Below are 22,222 nucleotides of genomic sequence, written 5' to 3'. Positions count from 1 at the left end.
CCTCCCAACAACCACCTCCACCCCTTTCCCTCCCTCATAAGTTTGCCATTGTAGCATTTTTGTGGGAAGTAGCCTAAAAAGTGTAGGGTAAACATATTTCAACTTAGACTCCCCAACCCAACTGTCTCACCAAAATCTTGTACGTCTACCATTTCCAATACGGATACTAGTTCTAAGAAAGCACTCTTCCCATCCTTTTCTAATGTCTTTCCAAAGGCTTAACTCATAGGAATCCCTCACCTTTCTTGTGGTCCAACCTCCTCTGAATTCAGGTTCTCATTGGATTATCCAACAAAGATGGTTTTTGTATCAGGTTTAGATACCGACTTGCTGTTTTAATAGGATAAGTGGCTTCTTGGAAATCTGCCAATTCTGATAGGGAGAAACAGTCACTAGACAACTTCCTCGTTTGCACAAGTGAATTCCTAAAGCTTCAACTACCCATCTTTCCTCAAAACAAACAGAATCTACAAAATATTTAGTCCTCAACTAACCTTCAAGATAACAGTCTATAATTCCAATCCAACATTGATAACTATTGAACTACCAATTTTTCTAAAAGCTTAAGCTTGCATGATTTGGAGTTAATATGACATACTCCTTAACACCCTCCCTCATGTGCGGCCCCATACGCAACATGGAGAGATAGACAGATATGCATGTAGGCAAACAAATGCAAATAACTTTTTTTGGACTTACAAATATGCAAATAGTGAAACAAATATGCAAATTGCGGATAGACAACTCGAACAAAAGACCTCTTGCCAAAACAAGATCTGATACCATGTTGAACTATCAATTTTCCTAAAAGCTTATGCTTGTAGGATTTGGGTTCAATATGAATATGATGTAGGACAATCCTAGGATGGTTGCCTACACTCAAGGGTAGGTGGGCTAGGGTTTTATTTTTAGGGTGTAAGGAGAGGAACAAGGAATAAATTTTATGGTAGAGAAAATTATAAGATAAGAAATAGAGAGAAAGAAGAAACAATGAAGAAAATATGGAAAACCTTAGAGTCTCACTAAAGCCTTCTAGGAGTCTCACCTAGAAGAAAATCAATGGAGTCTCACCATTGAGGGTTGCAGCCTTGCAATGAAAGAAAGTATAATATTATTCATCAAATTCATTCCTTTGATTTACATTGATTAGCCTATTTATAGGCTTCTCTAAGAAATCCAAAGTCTACTAGGACTCTAATAACCTATTATGATTCTAATTCTAATTATAACATTCAAAGTCTACTAGGACTCTAATAACCTATCATAACTCAAATTCTAATTATATTATAACTCAACTAGCTAATGACTCCAACAAATATTAATCATAATTTAATTCCAAGTAATAATAATCCTACTTTAATTACAACTAATACTAATTCCCTTTCTTGATATATATCTTAAATATTCATCCTCATCAGAATATCATGTTCCTTAAAAATAACTGCTTAGAAAAGAGATCATGATTTTAGGGGCAAACTCTCTAGTATTAGACAAAAGCATACCGTACAAATGAACCTGAATGATCATGTATTTCAAAATTGTATTCATTTTTTGAATGACATGTGATTTCAATGTTATACATTGTCGAAGGCATGAGTTGAACAGCTAGCAAAAATTGCAAACTCTCCTCCTTTACAATACACTGAAAGCCAAACTACTATTTTCTTTGTCGACCAGTAGAACTACTACCAGCACCTTTTGATCCCTCAGTAACACAGGCATCTAGAGCTGCTAAAATCTGAACTACAAATTTATGGCCTTTCAGAGCTGCCCTCACCTTCCTGACCACTTGTTGCTTCATCACCCTACGCTCTGCTGTTAAAAGATGCTTGCACTTATCTATTCCTCTGAGAAATCCAACCAGGGTTTCGCCCGAGCCCCCATTGGCCTTTTCAATCCTCACAAGCTTCTCCACCACTTGCAAAGAAAGCATTCGCTCTAAGCAGGCTTTGCTTCCCAACTCGACTATATCCAAAATGCAATGCATGTTCACTTCCTGTGTCTTCATCGATTTTCCCTCAAGCGAATGAGCCAACCTCTCAATGAGACCCATCTGAAGCATCTGGTTGATAATGAGTACCCCACCATTGCCAAAAAGCATCTGGTGTAAAGCCGTGTAGGATGAATCCTGCAGCTCTGGGGCATTGCAATGCATCAACTTGATCAGCTCAGGAATAATATCATGCTCAAGAAATTTCTTGATGCAGGGTTCTCCACCAGAGCAAGCTAGCTTAGTTAATAAAAAGGCAGATTCAGATCTTATAGTGTTTTGTTCCGAGTGCCCATACTGCAAGAGTTCTGATAATCTTTTGATGAGGGGACTCTGTAAAATCATTTTTCTAATCATTGAATCTCCTGCTTTCTCAACAATTGGTATGAGATCTTGCATTGCCTCCAGTACCTGCTTGATATCATGGTCAAGCAGCTTGTGAATGAGATATTCAAAAGTCTGTGGCTTTGGTGCAAGGGGAATACTTATATCTGACAAAACAAACCTTTCCAAAGTAAGCCTTGCTTGCCAGGGTAAGAGGTTTAGATTACCGGGTTGAAGAGACCCATTTGCAGGAGGGCCTCCCACCTCATAAAATGCCTTCAATGTGACAATAGCATGGTGTTGTGCAACTTCAGATCCACTCTCAAGAAGTTTAATCAGACTCTTATCAATCTCAAGGGCATACATCCTTTCAATGGCGTTCAACTTTCCTGCTTTTATCAATGACATCAATGTAGTAAACACACTCTCATGCCATTCCTCATTGTTGGGAGAAAGTAAATCAGCCAGCTGGTTAATGAGAATGCTCTGAAGGACCTTATCAACTGTATCCAGGCTTCCAAATTCTGCAAGTTTTGCAAGGACAATTGAGATGTTAGTCTGGATCATCAGATCCTCACAGTTCTCTAATATACTTGCCAGCTTTTCAACTGCACCAGTAGTTTCAAGGGATGGAAAATACTTCTGATAATCACTTTTACTGAATATTATTGTGACAGCTTCTGCAGTCACTGCAATTAGGTCCTGCGAGTTGGATGAAATCAGGTTCTCAATCCTAGGTCCCAATATACTACTAAAGCTTGCTCTACTAGCTTCAAGTTCAGAAATGGATTCGCTAGCCATCAAAGCCTGGATAGTGGTTTCTAAGGTGATAGCTGCCTGTTTTTCTTCCAAACCACTCAGACAAAACTCTGTTCTCTGCTCAGCAATCTGTTTCACAGTTTCTTTTCCAAAAGTCAACAGCCAGGGGCTGATGAATGCAATCCTTTCTGGGCTAGATTCAGAGAGTAGAATCTTAACTGAATCATGTGTCCTGCAATCAAGGTATAATGATACCATGTCATGAACCTGGTACAAGGGAAATGAGTCAGTTTTCATCAGTAGGGATCCCTCAACAAGCTTGCAGACAACCAGAGGAAACAGGTTGTCCTGTCCAACAACTGACCAAACAGATTCTAGACAAGCTTCTGGCACAGGTTCTGCCCATGAAAGGGCGGCAAGAGCTATAAAGAGTCTTCTGGAGTCTTCAGGCATTGCTTCAAGACTAAACTCAAATGACCGAAAAATGGTCAGTGTGTTCTCAGCTTCCTTCTCATTCACATATGAGACGGGACCTGGTGCACAAGTGGCATAGGTGGATAGGTTGATGATGGCCTTTTCCCATTTCTCAGCTCTTATTTCTTTCCTGAGAGCCTTACCCATGACAGCTACTGTAAGTGGGTGATGGCCGCAACGTTCAAGCAAGCTTTCTGCCACACCCTATTGAGCATATAAGAACATATCAGAAATGAACCAAGCAGAACAAATAAATAATGAGATTAAACAGAGCATAAACTATCAAGAAATAGAGAACAGACTTCATTTAAATCTGGATGAACTAGATTAGGTAAATGCTAGGATCGGTGCTTTTAAACTTTAGGTTTCTGACCTTTGGACATCAAAGAAGGGAAAATTATCCAAACTGGAAGCTGAACACAGGCAGACAATCTGATTGTTGGTATCGAGTCATACAGTTGAACCCCAGAATTAGTTTGTAATAGGTTTTTCTTCATTTTGTCAAAAGGTATTTGAGGCAAAAAATTTGTCTTCCTAAGTACTTAGCAAGTGGGTGCCAAAAACCACAGGGCAAATGGCTTAATAAAAAATGGGGAAATGTCAGGATGTCTGATAAATCTCATGAGAGAATCCTAGAAGGTGCCTATTACAAATCCTGTAAAATCCATAGGCTTTGATTTGTTGACAACAAAAAATTAAGAGATAATCAGTTTAGTGCTTCACACATCAATATCATAAATTCCAAAGCATAAATAGAAAAATCCATACCGGGACCTCTTCCTCACTAAGGTGGCTGTGGTAGAGAAGAATAGCCTTGCTTATTTCCTTTATGTCATCTTTGTTTAACTCTACTTTCTGGGCCTCTGTAATCTCATATACAGCTTCATTTCTTGTTGTTACTAAGTAACTGCAATTGTTATCATACAGCTTTGCAAACCGCTCAACTATGTCTTGCTCCCACACATCATCAAGAAGGATTAGAATGCTTTTCCCATGCAATGCTTCTTGAAGCAAGCAACACATATACTCAAGATCTTCACTATTCTCATCTCTAATCTTCTTCCAGAATCCTATTTGGACCAGAAATTTACAAATTTTTCTTGCCAAGCGTCTCTGGTATTTGTCCTTACTTTCATTACAAGCAGCTCTACTGCACCATTGTCCAAATCCAAGTTCAACTGCTCCATCCACAAACTTCATCGGAGGATTGGCAGCTACTTGACGAGCCAAACATGACTTTCCAATACCAGATAACCCGACAATTAGAATGACCCGGTGAGAGCTGTCTTGTTCTAGTAAAGTTCTCACAAAGTTACACTTGCTAGAAATTGGGTAGCCTTGTTCAGGCTTTATTTTCAGCCGTACTGGAATAGTTCTAGCAGTTGATTCTATTACTTTCTCAACACTTCCAGCCAATCTTTGAGATTCAAGCCACCAATTCAAGTCGTCCTGGATTGAATTTACTAGCTTCTCAAGGGGGTCTCCTGCAACTGAAGTCCATACCACCTTAGCCAAGTTCTTAGCCCTACTTTTGGACACGATCCTTCTTGCCTTCCTGATATTTGGATGCAGCCGTTCAATCAGGCTGTTCAAGCTTTGAATTTGGTATTCTAACTGGGGGTTATGAAGCTTGTAGGCATGCTTTTGCTTAATTCTTCGTGTCAAATTCTCTAGATCACATACAAAATCCTCTAAGCTTTGAACTCTCTTTGGAGCCTCATCAAGATTTCTGGAGGCTTGTTCTAATGCACTGATGGCCCCTACCATACCTGAAACAATCTGTGTAGCTGAAGCAATGACCTGCAAAGCATCCATTCTTACCCAAGAAAATACACTACCAGTATTTTCCAAATTTCTTCAATCAAGTAGTTGTACCCAGACCATAAAACTAAGGGACACCAAGAATTGGATGAAAACCCTTAATTTATCAGAGCGAAACATAGATAAAATACATCGTATAGACGTTAATAGTAACAATTAGAACCTTCACATAGGAGTAAACCAATTGGACTCACCTTCAACAGACTGTCATGAGTGCAACAATAAGATCCAGTTAATATCAATCAAATTTTAATGAGTTCTCTCCACAGTGCAAGACACCCTTTAATGCCTTCAGAGAATCCATGATGAAAAAACACCAATTTGCTCATCCACAAAATCCCAGTAAGCTCTAAGAGTTTATCCAGAAAATCCAATCCAGAACTTCAAAATGGCTATCAAAATATACCATTTTCAACACAGGCCAAGTTCTAGCATATTTCGTTGAATTCATTTCCCACCGACTCCAACTCATGGTGACCCACTTTGCATAAGAAAACTCATCAAACCCCATTGATCTCTTCAATGTATTCCATAACAAACAAAACCCAATTCTTCAAAATTCTTGAACTGTATCAATACCTAAAAAGAAGAGAAACTCAAGAAATCAGTTTCTGTATGAGGAAAAATTTTCTGAAAGGTAAAATACCCACTTCTTCTTGCTTGCTTGATAGCAATTAAGAACAAACCCCTCAAATGCTTCAAAACTCTCATTATTCAAACATAATCCAAGAACCCAGTTTCTATATCATGCAATCAATGATTTAAAAGTAAAAACTAACCTAACATAACATCAAATCGACTGCTTCAAAAGGGTTAAAGACTCTTTTTTGGCCAAAGAATCAAAGCTCAAGTCTCCCTAAACCCTTCAAAAACACTCTTATGGACCTACCCAACTACAAAACAATCAACACCCATATCTGGATACCTATGATTTCTGAAAAGAAAAAACCACCCATTGATTCAATGCTAGAAGCAAGTTGAATAAATTCTCACCTTGGAGGATTGAGATGGAATTCATGAAACTCACAGTGAAGACAATATTCAACCGGATACAGCAGCTTCCTGTATTCTATTAAGACTGACACTGAAACAAAGACCCAGTAAATGAAAACAGCTGAGCAATGATGAACGTAGGATAGTCAGGGAGGTTGTACATGGTGAGGATGTAGCTATATATGACTGACCAATAATGATACAAATTCACATGGGATAAGGGCAAAAGAGGATGGACACTGTCCTTATCTGTTTTTTAAAATAATTCTAAAAACTAGTTTTTAAAAATAATTTTTCAAAACTAATTTATAATACTTCATATAATAAATGTCTTTTTGAAAATCTAAAATATTTTAAACTTATTTTAATATGTTTTAAATATAATTTTTGTGTCCATAATTTTATTTTTAATTATTATATATATTTATATAATTAATTTTTAAAAGATAAATAAAAATAATTAATTTTTTTTTTAAAAAAATATCTTATATTTTAGTTTTTAGAATAAAAATAGAAAATAGTTTCTAGTGGACGTGTTTTTTATTTTTTATTTTTCTCAAAAACAAAAAACAGTGCCTAACCGTGATCGAATACTGTGACCTAACCCGGTCTAAGATGCCCGGTCTGACTTCGTCCAATAAATAATGCCCAAATGATTTTGATAGGTGACCTGTGGCTCAAGGAATTATTAATTTAAGAACAATGATTTTGATGCCCAAATGTCAACTTCAACTCCAAGATGGTAGCGTGCAAATGAGAACAAGGTCACGGCGAAGGATCCCGCTCAAGCATCCCACTCAAGCATCCAATAAGTTCTTGCCAGGTTTTATATTTTATCTGTCATATTATTTTATATTTTAATCTCATTTTATATATATATATTTATCTTTTTGTCTTTGATATTATTATATTAAATCATGATAACAGTAAAATGTGAATATTTTAATATTTTTTATTTTATTAAATTTAGTATTAATATTTAGTTATTTTAAAATATGTCATATAACAAAGAGTATAATAAAATTTTATTATTTATTTTATTTATATTCCACTAACTCTATATTTTGTCATTTTTTTGTTCGAATTTTATTAGCAAGCAATTAAAATAATAATAATGAATTTGACCTAGTGGTGACTTGGTCATTGCCTCAAGCATGGCACAAGGACAACGAGGTTAAGGTCTTGTTTGGTAATTATTTTCGAAAATAATTTTTGAGAATAATTTTTAAAAATTATTCTTTAACATTTTATAGAAAAAAAAAAAATCTGTTTGCAAGCCTAAAATATTTTTATATAATTTTTTAATATTTTAACAATAATTTTTATATCTACTACTTTTTTTTTTAATTATTTTACATATTTGTATAATTTTTTTTTTGGGATAATTGTGTTTTAGGGATAGTTGAGCCTAATGATTAGCCCAAGGTCCTCCTATTGCTCATATTTAAACTCAAAGCCTAATCAAAGAGTAGAAATTGAGATGAAGAATATTATCTTTAAAAAATCCTTAAAATGCCCTTGGCTATTAAATGGAAAAACTAACCGGATCATCCACCTTTCTCATTCTCTTTTTCACCATTTCACCTTCCTTCATCTTTTTACTAAAGGGACCAAGTTGAATGATTTGCCAATCATTTTTCTTCGATAAATTAAACACGAGAGATAAATGGTTAAAAATTATTATTGTCAACTACATTTTTTATGTAAATAAATTTTAAATACCTCATCAAATATATATATTTTTTAACTTATATAACATATAATAAATATTTTTAAAATACCTTGAAAACTTACATAATATATAATAAATATTATTCTTTATTTCAAACTTACATTATTTCTCATATATATTAAACAATTTTTAAACACCTTATAAAATATTAGTATTTTTTATTTGTTCTAACTTGTAAATTAAACATCATCATTTTTTTTTTCAAACTTATAAAATATATAATAAATATTTTTAAATACCTTAGAAAATATTTTTTTGTTTCTTACTTACAAAATAATAAATATGTTGTACATTATTTGTCAATATATTAAACAATTGTTAAATACCTCATAAAATATTATTATTATTATTATTATTATTTTCTAACTTGCAAATTAGACTCATAGTGTTTATTATTTCTCATATTATTTTGGAAATAATGTAAACACTCACATGCACTTCAAGTATTCAAAATTTCCCCCTTCCAAAATTATCTAATTGTTCCTCACACTAATTTTAAATATTTTAAAATAAATATTTAAATATTTCAAACCATTAAAATAAATATTCTCTTATTAAAACAATTTTTAAAAAGTAATAAGATAAAAACCATGAAATCATCAAAACTATAATTACAACAAATATTTTTAATTTTAAAACTAATTTCATAATTTAAATTAATGATTTAAAAAAATAAAAATGTTACAAAAATAATTTTTGTTTATTTTTAATTCCATTTAAATATGATTTTTTTATCTTTACCGATAATAATGAAATTATGTTTATAAGGGAAAAATAGTAAAAATATATATTTTATTTAGTTTACTTGTAATGAACAGTTCAAACATATTAATTTTAATTTTATTTACTATGTGTTAATTTTGATAGAAAAAGTTTTAACGACATAGTTTAGTTTTTTTTTAAAATAAATTATCGCTTATCGTCCTAATGTTAAACTCAAGTTGTTTAAAAATCATACAAAACCTATTACAAGCTTTATACACCCTTACACTTGACATGTTTCCTTTGTACAGTTTACACACCCTTGTATAGTAGTGCAAATTTCATAACTCTTATAAGTTATATGTCCATGTAGGTGTATTAATCATGTTTTCAATGGTTTGGTCAAGAAAAATGTAAATGACTTAGAGTTAATTTTTTTTTTCCCAAACATCATTATTGGGGAAAGCATTGAAATTTTCATGTGAGAGTTAAATAAAGTACATAACATGAGTGTACAATCCTTGGGTAACAAGGAAAATAAAGATATGGTTCAAAATCAATTGAAATCTTTCATGAAAGGTAGTCTTGTATACCCTTATACAGTTAATGTAATATCCTTGTATAGTGACACAAATTTCATATCTCTTTTAAGTTATATGTTCATGTATGTGTGTTAATCATGTTTTCAATGGTTTGATTGAGAAAATATTGGATGACTTAGGGTCAAATTTTTTTTCCCTAAATATCATTACTGGGGAAAGTATTGGAATTTCCATGTGAGAGTTAAATAAAGTATATGACATGAGTGTACATGGGTGACAAGGAAAATAAAAAAGAGTGGTTCAGAATCGATTAAAATCTTTCACAAAGAGTAGTCTTATACACCTTTATATACTTAGTACATTTCCATTGTACAATAATGTAATACCCTTGTACAGTGGTACAAATTTTATATCCCTCCTAAGTTATATATCCACTTATGTGTGTTAACCATGTTTCCAATGGTTTGGTCATGTGAAAACATTTTAATTGGATAGTTAAAATAAGAACTCTCTATCTATCCTTTTTCTTTCTTTTTCTTTTTTCTTATTTTGATAAATTTTCAATTAATTCAAATAATTAAAAAAAATTATTCTTAGCAAACAAATTTGCAACATTTCATATAACTTATTACCAAAAATCATATTCAAAAAGTTATTAAAATAAGAAAGGAAGAAGATTAAAAGAAAATTTAAACTTTTTATTTTATAATAGTAAAAAAGAAATAAATAAACTTTAAAATACTTTTTAGTATAAAATGAAAGAAAATAGTGAATATATTTATTTTAAATACTGTTTTAATCACTAAATTATTTACTTCTAAAATGTAAAAGCTAATTTTTATTTATTTAAATTAATCCTTTTTTTAGAAATTATTTTCCAAAATAGTTTTTGAATCATTAATAATTTTTTTTTTCTTATTTATAATTTAAAAAATAGAAAATAATGTTGAATTTTCAATTATTTATAAAAGAGTTTAAAAAACAACGAAAAATCCAAAAATGGTTAAATAAGGATGAATTTGTTGATAGGCATGTGAAGAGTGGTGAAATAGAGACAAAAATGAGTCAAAGAGGTATTTTTGCCTATTACTCTCTCTTATACTTCTAATCAATTATAGGTGATAGGAGAATCTTACATCAATTATCAAGTCCAAATGGGTTGGAAGCACGATTTTTCCTATTTTTTAAAACAATTAAAAGATGTTTTTTTTTAAATATCTTATTTTCTGTTCTTAAAAACAAAAAATAGAAAATAGTTTTATAATTATTAAACATATTTTCCTATTTTTTGTTTTGGAGAATAGAAAACTATTCTCGAAAACAGTTGTCAAACATATCCTAAGCTATTAGTTCAGTTTGCTTGGTTTGTTCGTTCTCTAATTCAACTTATTGCCTCAAAGCAAAAAATTGCCCAATTATTTATATGAGCCAAAGATGTGAAATGGTTCAATCGATCCAACTCAATTTCAAAACCATTGGATAGATACCATTTAAATAAAAAAAAAAGAAGGAAATTTCAGAATAATTTCTATAGTTGTAATAAAAACAATTAGTTTAATTAAATAATTTAAAGTTGATCTCTTCCCTCATCTTTTTTTAATAAGTTTAAAGTTGATCCATTCTTGAAACTCTTTCTTTCTATAAGAAATCTAGAAATATTAAACTCGCTAGCAAAATCAAGATTTAAAGCTTGTTGAATATAAATGAGTATTTGTCTGCAAGCATAATAAGAAAAATGGAATCTTAAGATGTAAAACATAGTTTGGGACATAAGATTTCTCACAAAAACTTGACAGTGACTACAAGTGACTTACTCTCTTGTTATGGACAAAATAACATTTTATTATTTGAATAGTTTAGTAGTCCGAAAATGACTGAATTTTTATCTTATGAATGTGGTTACCATAGAGTTATGTGGATCAAAATGATTTAAAATACTTGATGCAAATCAATCAAAATCTTGTTATATGTGCTCAATCAAACTATGATGATTCTTGAATGAATTGATAAATTTGAATGCATGTGGTAAAAGTTAAATTTTAGAAGTTATGACCAACTTCCCCTCCACATAAATTGGACAATGTCCCCATCATCTAGCAAATCATAGAAATAATATTTGTCAAGCTTTTGTGCTTTTGTCAACCACTTACATTGAAAAATTTTAAAGTGTTTTTTGTTAAAATGTTATTAAAATTAATGAAAATTTCTAGAGAGTTTTTCTTTCAAAAGTTTCTTTAAATTTTTTTTCATATATTTCTTTTATAAAATTAAACTTTGTTTCAATGTTCTTAATATTTTAATTATTTAATTTGATAATCAATATTAAAATTTACTTAATTTTTTAAATAACAATAAATATACGATTTATTATTTTATAATTTATATGCCGTGAGTACAATATATTAGGGCTTGTTTGATATTCTCCATGACAAAAAAAAGGAAAAAAGAAAACATGTTTGATAATTATAAATTGTTTCTTATATTATACTCTTAAGAACAAAAAAACAGGTGTTTTCATATAATATCTTTTAGTTGTTTTTTATTATTTTTACTTGTTTTATGAGGACTGTTTTAGAAAATAGTAATACAAATATATAATATAGTTAAAAATAAAGCATTGTATAAAAAAAAATATTTTTAAACATATTTAAAACATTAAAAATAAGTCAAAAATATTTTACCTTATCAAATAGATTTTTATTTTACAAAACATTAGAGAATAATTTTCAAAAACTATTCTCAAAAGTTATTTTTCAGAACTTGTTTTAAAAAACAGTTACCAAATAATGGTTTAGGGCCTGTTTGGTTGCTGTTTTTTAAAACTGTTATGAAAAACAGTTTTTAAGAACAGTTTTTTGTGTTTTCAGAAAAAAAATAAAAATTGTGTTTAGGAACTGAATTCTACAAAACAGTTTTTGTTCTAAAAAATAAAAAACATGTTTGGTTGAATTAATAATTTTTTTAAAAAAATAAGTAAAACAAAAACACATGGAGTTGCTTTTTATTTATTTATTAATAAATGTTTTCTTTTATTAACTTGATATTATAAATATATAAATAATTTTTTAATTTATACTTCATTTGAATTAAAATTAATTTTATTTTAAAATTTTTACATTAATTATAATTTTTTTTAGATAATTACTTTGTAAACATGTATAATTATACTTAATTTCAATAATATTTTTATTCACACAAATGATAAACTTCTTAATCATTTTAAAAATATTTATTTTAATTATAAATGGATTATGCTAATACATGTTTTCGGTCAAAACATCATTGGAATTATACTCCTGCTTCTTGTTTCGTGGAGTTCGGTTTAGCAGGGCTCCTGTAAATGCGGCTAGGTTATGGTTGATTGCTGTGAAAAGAGCTTCCAGATCTCCTACCAAAGAGACTGATAAGAGAGGTGGCAGAAGAAGAGAGGAACATGACCAGGAGGAAGATGAAGAAAAGGTTTAAGATTTTTTCTTTGAAAATTTTGAATTTATTCTGTTTTTTGATCTGTTTGAATTGGTGGGTAGATGGATGCAATAGTGGTGTTTGCTGGGTTTTGCACAGAAGAGAGAGAAACGGAGATGGATCTTCCGGAAACCCACGAACCAAGAAACCGCATCGCCACAAACCTAGTGAAAGGTTGCAGCTTCCGTTAGCGTCGGCGGTGGCGGTGGCGGTGGCGGTGGTGTTGCACCAGTGAATGATGACGTCTCCGCTGCTACCGCCGCCGAGCAAGGCCATGTGATTGCGGTGGTCGTGGCTACCGTAGCTATCGCTGAGGGGTGAAAAATTCAATGGGAAAGCCTCTAAATTACTCTTTCTCTGCTCTCAGAACTAGCAAATTGGGTTTGATTTTAGAGGGTTAAGGCTAACACGTTTTCAGACCTAGCAACATCAACCTAAGAATGGGAGACACAAGAACAAGGAGAACACCCTTTTGAAAACACGGAGAACAACCACCTCTTTTTTCCTCTAGGTGGTGCAATAAAACAGGGAAAACAACTTGAAGTTGTTATCAGAAAATAGGGTTTTGAGAACATGCAAAACACGGAAAACAGAAACATCCTTCCTTACCAAACATGTTTTTAGTGTTCTTCTTCTAGAAAACAAAAAACAGTTTTCAAGAGCACTTTCTAAACAGACCCTTAGTTTTTGTCATTCCTCTCTCTCACCCCCTGAAAGATGTAATGGCACAACCAGAGCCTAATATTAAAAGGTTACGAAAATTGTCTCACTTTCATGCACTCAAATCCTTTGCCAATACACTTCATCATCAATGGCCCTTTTCTCCATACTAGTGTGAAAAAAGTATTAAGTTACATAGAGGGAATGATACATCAACATCTGGCAAACTAAAGAATTACTATGCACAAAAAAATTGAGTCATTTATCTGGAAAGCCTGAGGTAGCAAGATTTGGGTGAAGAAGCAGTCCCTTAATTGGGATATTTTGGACTTGTTTTCCTCCTACCGAGCAGCACCCTTCAACCCAGAGCCATTCCCATCTACCCTTCTCTACCTCCCTCCAAACTACCATTCCTGACCCTAAGTCCCTGTACAAGCACAAGGCCCCATCACTTCCCACGCATTTAGTACTTTCCCAACTTCCCTTAACCCCTAATAATCTCATGCCTAGTTCAATTGGGATCTTTTCAACCAACCCCCATGTATCCCCCTCGCCAAGCTCCCATATGCATGCGCCTTCGTTGCACGTGCCACCCACTAGCGTCGGCCTGCCGTTCCACCGCACTAGTGCCGCAAATTCTAGCCGCTCCGCCATCGGCACGCTCAGCTCCCGCCAGCTGTTCGACCCAATGTCGAGCCCCATCACACTATATGCCCGGGCGGAGGTCATCCAATATAGGACCCCGCCTGAGTACACGCTCTCATTGGGACTCCACACTGTGAGCCTCACCGCAAACTCCACCGGCATTCTGCCCATGATATCCCATCTGTCGTGCCACGAGTCGTACATTTCCAATGTCGGTTCGTACGCCGCACCCCCACTTGGCGCCTCCGACATCCCACCAGCCACATACACCCTAAAGCTCGAAAATCGGACATCTGGGCTCTCGTCCAACCCGAAAACAACGCCCATCGCCGGGTTGGTCCGGGCAATGTTCAACATTGGGAGGCTCCAATATCGCTTGGTGAACAAATTGCAAATCGCTAACTGAAGAGTAGTAGAAGTAGTGGACCTTAATAAAACAAGCCCTCCAATGGAGGCAACCGGGCGAATAGCATGAGGAAGGAAGCCTAGAAAAAGCCCATGCCAAGTATCAATAATTGGGTTATGCGTGTAGCAAGTGTGACCACGGTTCCGCACAGGCAAGGCCACGAACCACGGCGGATTGCGAGCCCCAGCGGCCGTGGCCGGGTAAGCAGTGACGCATGTGTGCCAGTGCTTGCAGACTGAGCTAGCAAGTGCCAAGGAGTCCGCCGGAAGGAAGGAGAAGATGTTTGCTAGGAGGTCGAAGGGGAGGTTGCTCCACATAATGGTGAAGGTTTCTCTTTTGAAACAAGTGGGTGTTGAAACTATATATTGAGATTTCAATTTCAATTATTGGGCATGAATTATTGGAGGGGGAGGAGGAGGACCATTGAGCATAGGGATGAGCGACCCACATGTCATACATTTATACATGTGGGCCCATGTGGGGCCACATGGGGGCCTGTCAATTTTTATTGTTCTTTCATTGTACCTTTTCTGTTGCCAATTTTCATAAAGGACGGTTCTTGGAGGTGCCCAAAGGCCAAGCTCTCTGCTCCATTCTGCTAATGATTTTTAGGGTCTATTTATTCTCTGACTTTTGAGTATGGTAGGGCCCTTGGTGCAAGATGCTCATTATACTTCACCCAATAAAATAATGCTCACTTCTATTTCATTGTACTTCAAATTTTAATTGTACTTCAAATTGTCCACTTGCTCGAATTAAGGCAAAATCGGAGCTTATAAGTTATAATGACTAATTACTTCGTGGGAGGAAAAATAGTTGGTGCCGATATCATCCATATCCTCGGCTTGAGTAAGGGAGTGTCTTTCTGTATTTTCAATAAAAACCAGAGTTAAAAGCAATGAGGTGTGAAAATCAAGTCAAAGGAAATGCCCAATGTGACCCTCAATAGAAAAAAAAAACAAATAGTAATGATGTAATTTCGACGAGTTGGTCTGACTTAATTTGAATTTAAGAAGATATTTGAGTTGCTTTGGGCAAATATTTTCAATAATCGGGTTAAACTTGAATTAAGTTTTCTCAAGTTTAATTTGGATTGGACTTAAACCAAAGTTTGAATAATCTGAATTTAATCTGAACTCGAGTTAATATTTTATAATGTTTATATCTTTTAAAGAAATATCTTTTTTTTTAGATTTTAAAGGAAAAAATATTTATTGTAATTATATCATATACTTTTTCATTTTTTAAAAAAGATATATAAGTTTATTTGTATATTTTTATTGTGATATCTTGAAATTTTGTGTCATTTACTATTTAAATTTTGGTATAAATATTATTACATTTTTTAAAAAAAAAGAAAAAAATTATTATGGATGCATTTTAAATCATGCAATCAAATCAACTTGACTGACTCGAATTTAACTCGATCAACATGAGTTTAATCCGATCAATCCAAATTTAAATCAACTAATTTGAGTTTAATTAAAGTTTAGAAAAATAAGATTGAGTACTTCGGGTTAGAGGTCGAGTTGGGTTAAGTTTGGATTAATTATTTTTTAATTTAAATTGAGATTGAGTTAGTTATGGACTTGATTAACCTACCCAAGTTATAGCCTAGAGTGAATAACAATGTTGTAGCAAAGTTTATTAATGGTGTCGAAGAGGTATTCATGGAATTCTTCATTTCCATTGTACAAAATACATGCTAAAATATAGAATATTAGATAAGGGTATAGATAACGAGAATACAAAAAAAATAAAAAAAGAATTAAATATAAAATAAATAAAATCAATTTTGATATAAATTTAATGATTAAAATGTATATATGATTGATAGGTTTTTTTTTTTTTTTTTTTTTTTGGGGGGGGGGGCGGGGGGGGGGGGGGGGCGGGGGTTATTATAAAACCCTAAAGATAAATATAATTGGCTTTTTGGGGGTTTTATGGGAATATGAGTGAGGTTCACCCAAATTTGGAAGGCAATTGTGGGATTGTGTAACATGGAAGGAAGTGTTTGAACTTGTTTCTAAAAGATATTCATCAATTTCCCTTTCTCTGTCTTGTAGTTTACAATTGAAAAAGGTGCTATTTTGTCTGAAAGGCCTTGGATATTTTCATCCATGCATTTGAAAGCTTTATGGCATGGGATCCACCGAGTCACGATTCGTCCCATCAAGAAGATTTATTTTATTTTATTTTTCTGCCAAAGTTGCTGCATAGTTACAGTCTTACGTCTACAACATGATGCTCCTTTGTCTCAAGCCCAGTTTTTTTTTTTTTTTTTTCCATATAATAAAATATGAAAAACTTACCAAATAAAAAAAATATGATATACAAATTTGTCTCGTATTTTTAACATTTTTATGTTTTTAAGATATTTTTTAGGGAGAGTGTCGTAATTAAAAGATAATTTTTAAGAATTTCATTATAATAACTTTTCTCATTCTTTTGAGTAATGAATTTTTGAGTATTAGTATATTTTATGGACGTAGAATCACATTCATCTCATCATATTAAAAATATTACTTATTTATTATTAATAAATAAATTTACTTTATAAAATTTTAATAAATTTTTATTTTATTTTCCCTTAGAAAAATAATAATTTGATAAAATATAGCTTTCATGGGACAACATTTTCGTTTTCAATATCAAAGGTTAACCCACAACCTTTTGGAGCAAATGAAATGATGCTTGATTCCTTCCATGATCTTTGTCTAATAAATCATTGGAATTTGTTTTAATATAATTTTCTATGCTGTGAGTGGTTATGGTTTTCATGGTATTTTTATAAATGTTTAGGCCTGAATTTTATAATAGGGTTTTTAAAAATATTTTTAATTTTTTTTCCAATGAAACAAAGCCCATGTGGATGCAATCTAATCATTCTAAGTGGTAAAAGCATAGGATTCCAACATCTTGTATATATATTTTTGGTATTTATTAAGTCAATTGTTTATTCATCTTCCTTCTCTCCAAATTTTGAAATTCTCCTTGAGATTAGTGATGGAATAAACATTTATTTGTCATGTGATAATATAATATTTGGTTGATATTAGTATTTTGTTGGTTGATCATGTGACAATATAATAAAATCTTTCATTGCTTGCTTTTATTTATTTTTTTTCTTCCCAAGTTTATGGTACACTTCTTTAATGCTTTTCTTAAATAAAAAAAAAAACTGTTTTTAAAATAGTTTTTAAAAATTGTTTTTGAAAACCATTTTATAATGTTTTGTAAAATAAAAGTCCATTTGAAAATATGAAACTCTTTTAACCTGTTTTTAATATTTAAATATGTTTTAAAAAATAATTTTTATGTTTACAACTTTATTTTAATTATTATATATGTTTGTATAATTAATTTTTTTAAAACTCTTAAAAAATAGTAAAGATTATTAAAATATGATTTCTGAAAGTATTTTATTTTCTGTTTTTGAAAATAGAAAATAGAAAACAGTTTCAGGTTGTCAAACGTATTTTTTACTTTTTTTATTCTGAAAAATGGAAAACTATTTTCAAACACAGTTATCAAATAAACATTTAAGATTTTATTTGGTAACAATTTTTAAAGTAATTTTGATTTTAAAAATTGTTTTATGATGTTTTATAAAATAAATGTCTATTTGATAATTTAAAATATTTTTAATTTATTTTTTATATTTTTAAGTATGTTTTAAAAATAACTTTTATATGTGATATTTTTTATATTTACATAATTATTTTTAAGATAACGCATTAAAAATAATTGAAAACAGTTAGAAGATATTATCTTAAAACACCATTTTTTTCATAACCAAACAAGCTCTAGGGCTATTATCTCCACCGTTTCTAGCTTGTGAATAGGAGTGTGACTGCCATTGATATTATGCCAATTATAAGCTATGGAAAATTTTTCAGGTTAGAGGAAATATAATCAAAGAACCTTCACCAAAGGGTTCAATGGCAGGGAAACAAAGGCCTAGGACAATATTTTATTCGGGAAGCGTTATGCACAAGTGTCGAAATGGGGTCTATACCACGTGCACCAACTGCCATGGCTTCTCTCCCGTCCCATTTGTGCAAGGTCTCTACCAAAAGGAGCATTCAAAAATTTCAGGGAATGGCTTCTTCAAAGAAATGGGCAAGCTCCATTTCTTCCATTGCTTCGCTCATTTATTTCATCCTCATCATCTTTCAAATTCCTCTTTTCAGGTGAATGCCCTTCTTTTATCTTATTCTCTCTTTGCCTTCAATAATGCTGATGATTCATCGATTTGATGTAACATTCAAGAGGAGAAAACACAAGAACAAAGAACAAAAATAACAAAAACAAAGCATGCTTTCTGTTCCAGTATCTGGGTTTCTTGTTTCTTGGAATTTAGTAGCATTTTCTAACCCCAATTTTTCCGTTTCCATTCTTTTGTTTCAATCTTGTTGTTCTGTATCATATTCGTGGGTTTCGTTTTCCCTTTGATTGTTCAGTTATCACATGTAATGTCATTTTAATAATTGATCTTGTGAGTGCCCACAAACTAGCTTTTTTCTATGAGCACAGACCCCTTTTAGGTTTCTGTTTCTTTCCAGGCTTTTAATTCTTGAATTATGAGTATGTTTTGAAAAGAAAAAAATAAATGTTTTGTTCTTCACATTTTCCAGATTCTGAGTTTCATTTCTTCTTAATACCCACTTTAGAGGTTTATTTAGGCAGCATTTGGTACGATGTAAGGGACTCCAATTATAGATTGTTAAATGATTAATCCTTGATCATAACTGGGATATATGGAAACCCAGCAAGCTGGACTTGTGCAAGGGTCTAAATTTCTAAGATTAGATGATTCTTCAAGCACCTAAAACGAGTGGTATTATCCAAAATATATGTAATTTCCAAGATACTAGTAGTGTTCATGCACTAGTATTATCCAAACTATCATGTTACGAGCAGCTAAACAAATGCTATAGCAGCATTATGCCTATCATTCCCCAAAAATTTCGGATTCCATGCTTTTTTATTCTAATGTTTTGATTGATATGTCATATCTGACATCGGATAGGGAAATAAATTCATAACACAATGTGTGTAACGACCCACACCCCCAATCATGTAGATATTGTTCGCTTTAGGTATAAAGGAACCCTCTTACAACTTTAAAACGTGTCTACAAGGTTAACAAGAGTCCATACATATCCCAAAAACTTTTCCCTTATCTAATGTGAGATATTACAATTACCTCTCGATACAATATTCTTGTTGTGTCCCACAGGATTGCAAAGTCAAACAAACCCCCACACTAGGGTCAAAAATCGGCTCTGATATCATTTATAATGACCTACTTCTAACTATATAGATATTGTTCGTTTTAGGCTTAAAGAGGTCCTCACGGTTTTAAAACGTGTTTATAAGGTTAAGAGGAATGCATATGTATATTGCTTCAAGAACTTTTTCTCTTATTTGATGTGAGATATCATAATATAAAACGTGTCTATAAGGTTAAGAGGAATGCATACGATTTCTTGTAACCATGTAGACTGTTTTAAGTGTATGAGGGCTCATTGGGTTTAGAGTGGATAACAACTATATAGGAATGGACCATTACAAATGGTAGTAGAGTTGATCCCCCAACACAGTGTGAGAGATAGTGGCCTCGAAATCTTGTGAGAAATAACAAGGATATTATATCTATATAGGACTTTATATACGTATATATATATGCATTGGAATGCCTTAACTATGTAAATGCATGTCAAAACTGTGAGGACTGATTGGGCTTAGAGTAGACAATATCTACACAAGAAGGAGCCTGCTGTTACATGATAGCTTAATGATGTAAGGAGGACTTCCTTAGTGACCTTAGTGAAGAGGATAGTGTCTATTATTTGTCTTATGTTCTTCTATTTATATGCCCTCTCTAGAGTTTTATCAAAATACAACAACATATATAGAAATGAACTATTTTGTTAGCATTAAGGATCAGAAGAACTTAGCTTTGTTCAATTTTCTGTACAGGGTCCCCTGCAGAACTGGAATATGTACAACACCAATAGAACTGACATCCTCTCAGTTGATTGCAAGCGAGATCTTCCCTGCAGTTGTTGTTAAGACCCTCCTGTATCCTGGAGCCATTGCAAATGCCATAATCAAGAACGCGTCAATCCCAAGCTATAATAACTTGCTCAATGACTATAACTTAATCAATGTGAAAGAAGCCCCTGTGACAACTGATCTCCAGTACCTAGAGGTTGGTATGCTTGAACTAGCACTTCTTTAAACCCTTTTGCAATACCATGGAGCTTTATAAATATTTGTCTTGAAGTCCTAAAAGGCCTTTTGTCTTTCCCTAAATGCACATTTCAACTGTTTTAAATCGGATCTCATTGGAGACATCACACCTCTCAAGCTGTTTTAAGAGCTATCATTTGGGTGAGGGCTTTAGAGTGGACCCCAACAATCCCCCCCCTAACATGAGGCTCCCGTGACTCGAACCATGACTTTTGGCTTTGACACTATTTCTTGAATCAAGCTTTGATCATCTGTCTATAAACCAATTGGTGTTGGGTGAGAGTAGGCCAAACTTTGTGTCATTCTACGTCATACATCGTGGATGGTTCTAAGAGCCATCATTTGGGTGACCCATATTGAACAACCAATTTTTTAAAAGCTTAAACTTAGGATCTGGACCTACAATGTATTTCATGTACTCTAACAACCCATTCTAGGTTTAAGAGCGCCATTATTGTACTAAACTGAATTCTATCGTTCTGAAGAATATGTCAATTAGTAACCTAATCTTTTTTTTTTTTGGTTATTTGAACAGGTTCTTGCAGGAAGCTACTTCTCTGTAGCAGGAGCCTTTTTGGGTCTGTTGAAGTATGGTAGAGTAAGTCTATTTGGGATGCTTATAATCATATGGGGCCTTGTCAAGGAAGCGATTCTCAGAAAGCCTGCAAATACAAGTCCCTTGAAATCTGTTTACATGTACCCAGCAATGTCAATTGCTGTGGTTTGCGCCTTCTCCTCAATAAGAAGGGATGTAAGGAGGCTGATGCGAAGTTGCAGAGCTCGGCGTGCTGCAAAACCTCCATGGAGCTCTTCAAAATCCAAGAGAAAATGAACTTGGGTGTAACATTCTTAGTTGATTGCCAATTTTAGTCTGTGCCTTGCTGTATGTATAATGATCTCTATACAATTAACTCATTGTACCAAAAGTTTTTGAGTTGAAAATAGTGACTTAGCTGGATGTTTCTGATCTTCCCTTTTGGTAAAATAATCACCTGAGTTGAAGGGAAAGAACTCGGTTGAGAGTGACTTTTGAGAAGAATAAGGTTATCTTTTGTTTTGGAAAAGTATTAAGGAAAGAAATAAAATGGTAAGGAGAATGAGGTTTGATTGTATTTGTGAAAAATATTTAAAAAAATAAAATACAATTAAAATTAATTAAAATTTTTATATATATTTTAAAATTATTTAATTTTTATATAAAATAAGAAATGACTTTGAGGTAATCTATAAGAATAATTACTTATTTTAAATTTATTTATTTTTTATTTTCTTTCATTTTTTTATTCAATTTATTTTGTTTTTCTCAATTTTTTTTTTTTCACATTTTCCATAAATCAAACATAACTTTTGGCATTGGGAGAAGTTCAAAAATTTAGAAAATGATCTGGAATGATTTTGGAGAGAAAAACAAAAGTTATGAGAAGGGAATGGTTTCAAAGCAATAAAATTTG

At 32.5% G+C, this 22,222-nt stretch overlaps 3 protein-coding genes across 5 annotated transcripts; 1 reads left to right on the top strand and 2 right to left on the bottom strand.

The window, feature by feature from the left end:
* Positions 1-1,510: 1,510 nt before the first annotated feature.
* On the bottom strand, positions 1,511-6,496 carry LOC117922543. 3 transcript variants are annotated; one of them, XM_034840690.1, is made up of 4 exons: positions 6,362-6,496; positions 6,148-6,261; positions 4,316-5,947; positions 1,511-3,751 (listed from the first exon to the last, which is right to left on the bottom strand). In XM_034840690.1, exons 3-4 carry the CDS (start codon positions 5,360-5,362, stop codon positions 1,658-1,660), a joined length of 3,141 nt encoding a protein of 1,046 aa, XP_034696581.1. In that variant the 5' UTR covers positions 5,363-5,947; positions 6,148-6,261; positions 6,362-6,496; the 3' UTR covers positions 1,511-1,657. The 3 variants fall into 3 exon arrangements, with proteins under 3 accessions (XP_034696581.1, XP_034696579.1, XP_034696580.1); XM_034840688.1 differs by lacking the exon at positions 6,148-6,261; XM_034840689.1 differs by lacking the exon at positions 6,362-6,496 and having other exon boundaries at positions 6,148-6,354.
* Positions 6,497-13,577: 7,081 nt separating this feature from the next.
* LOC117921476 (F-box/kelch-repeat protein At5g15710-like) lies at positions 13,578-14,867 on the bottom strand. Its single transcript, XM_034839349.1, has one exon. The coding sequence runs from the start codon at positions 14,828-14,830 to the stop codon at positions 13,721-13,723; it is 1,110 nt and encodes a 369-aa protein (XP_034695240.1). The 5' UTR covers positions 14,831-14,867; the 3' UTR covers positions 13,578-13,720.
* A 3,524-nt stretch (positions 14,868-18,391) lies between these two features.
* LOC117922628 lies at positions 18,392-21,743 on the top strand. Its single transcript, XM_034840798.1, has 3 exons — positions 18,392-18,706; positions 20,499-20,730; positions 21,307-21,743. The coding sequence occupies exons 1-3, from the start codon at positions 18,519-18,521 to the stop codon at positions 21,601-21,603; spliced, it is 717 nt and encodes a 238-aa protein (XP_034696689.1). The 5' UTR covers positions 18,392-18,518; the 3' UTR covers positions 21,604-21,743.
* The last annotated feature ends 479 nt before the right edge of the window (positions 21,744-22,222 follow it).

This window comes from Vitis riparia, chromosome 9 (genome assembly GCF_004353265.1).
Source record: "Vitis riparia cultivar Riparia Gloire de Montpellier isolate 1030 chromosome 9, EGFV_Vit.rip_1.0, whole genome shotgun sequence".
NCBI classification, from domain to species: Eukaryota; Viridiplantae; Streptophyta; class Magnoliopsida; order Vitales; family Vitaceae; genus Vitis; species Vitis riparia.
Note: the sequence above shows the minus strand (reverse complement) of the source record. Positions and strands in the feature narration are given on the sequence as shown.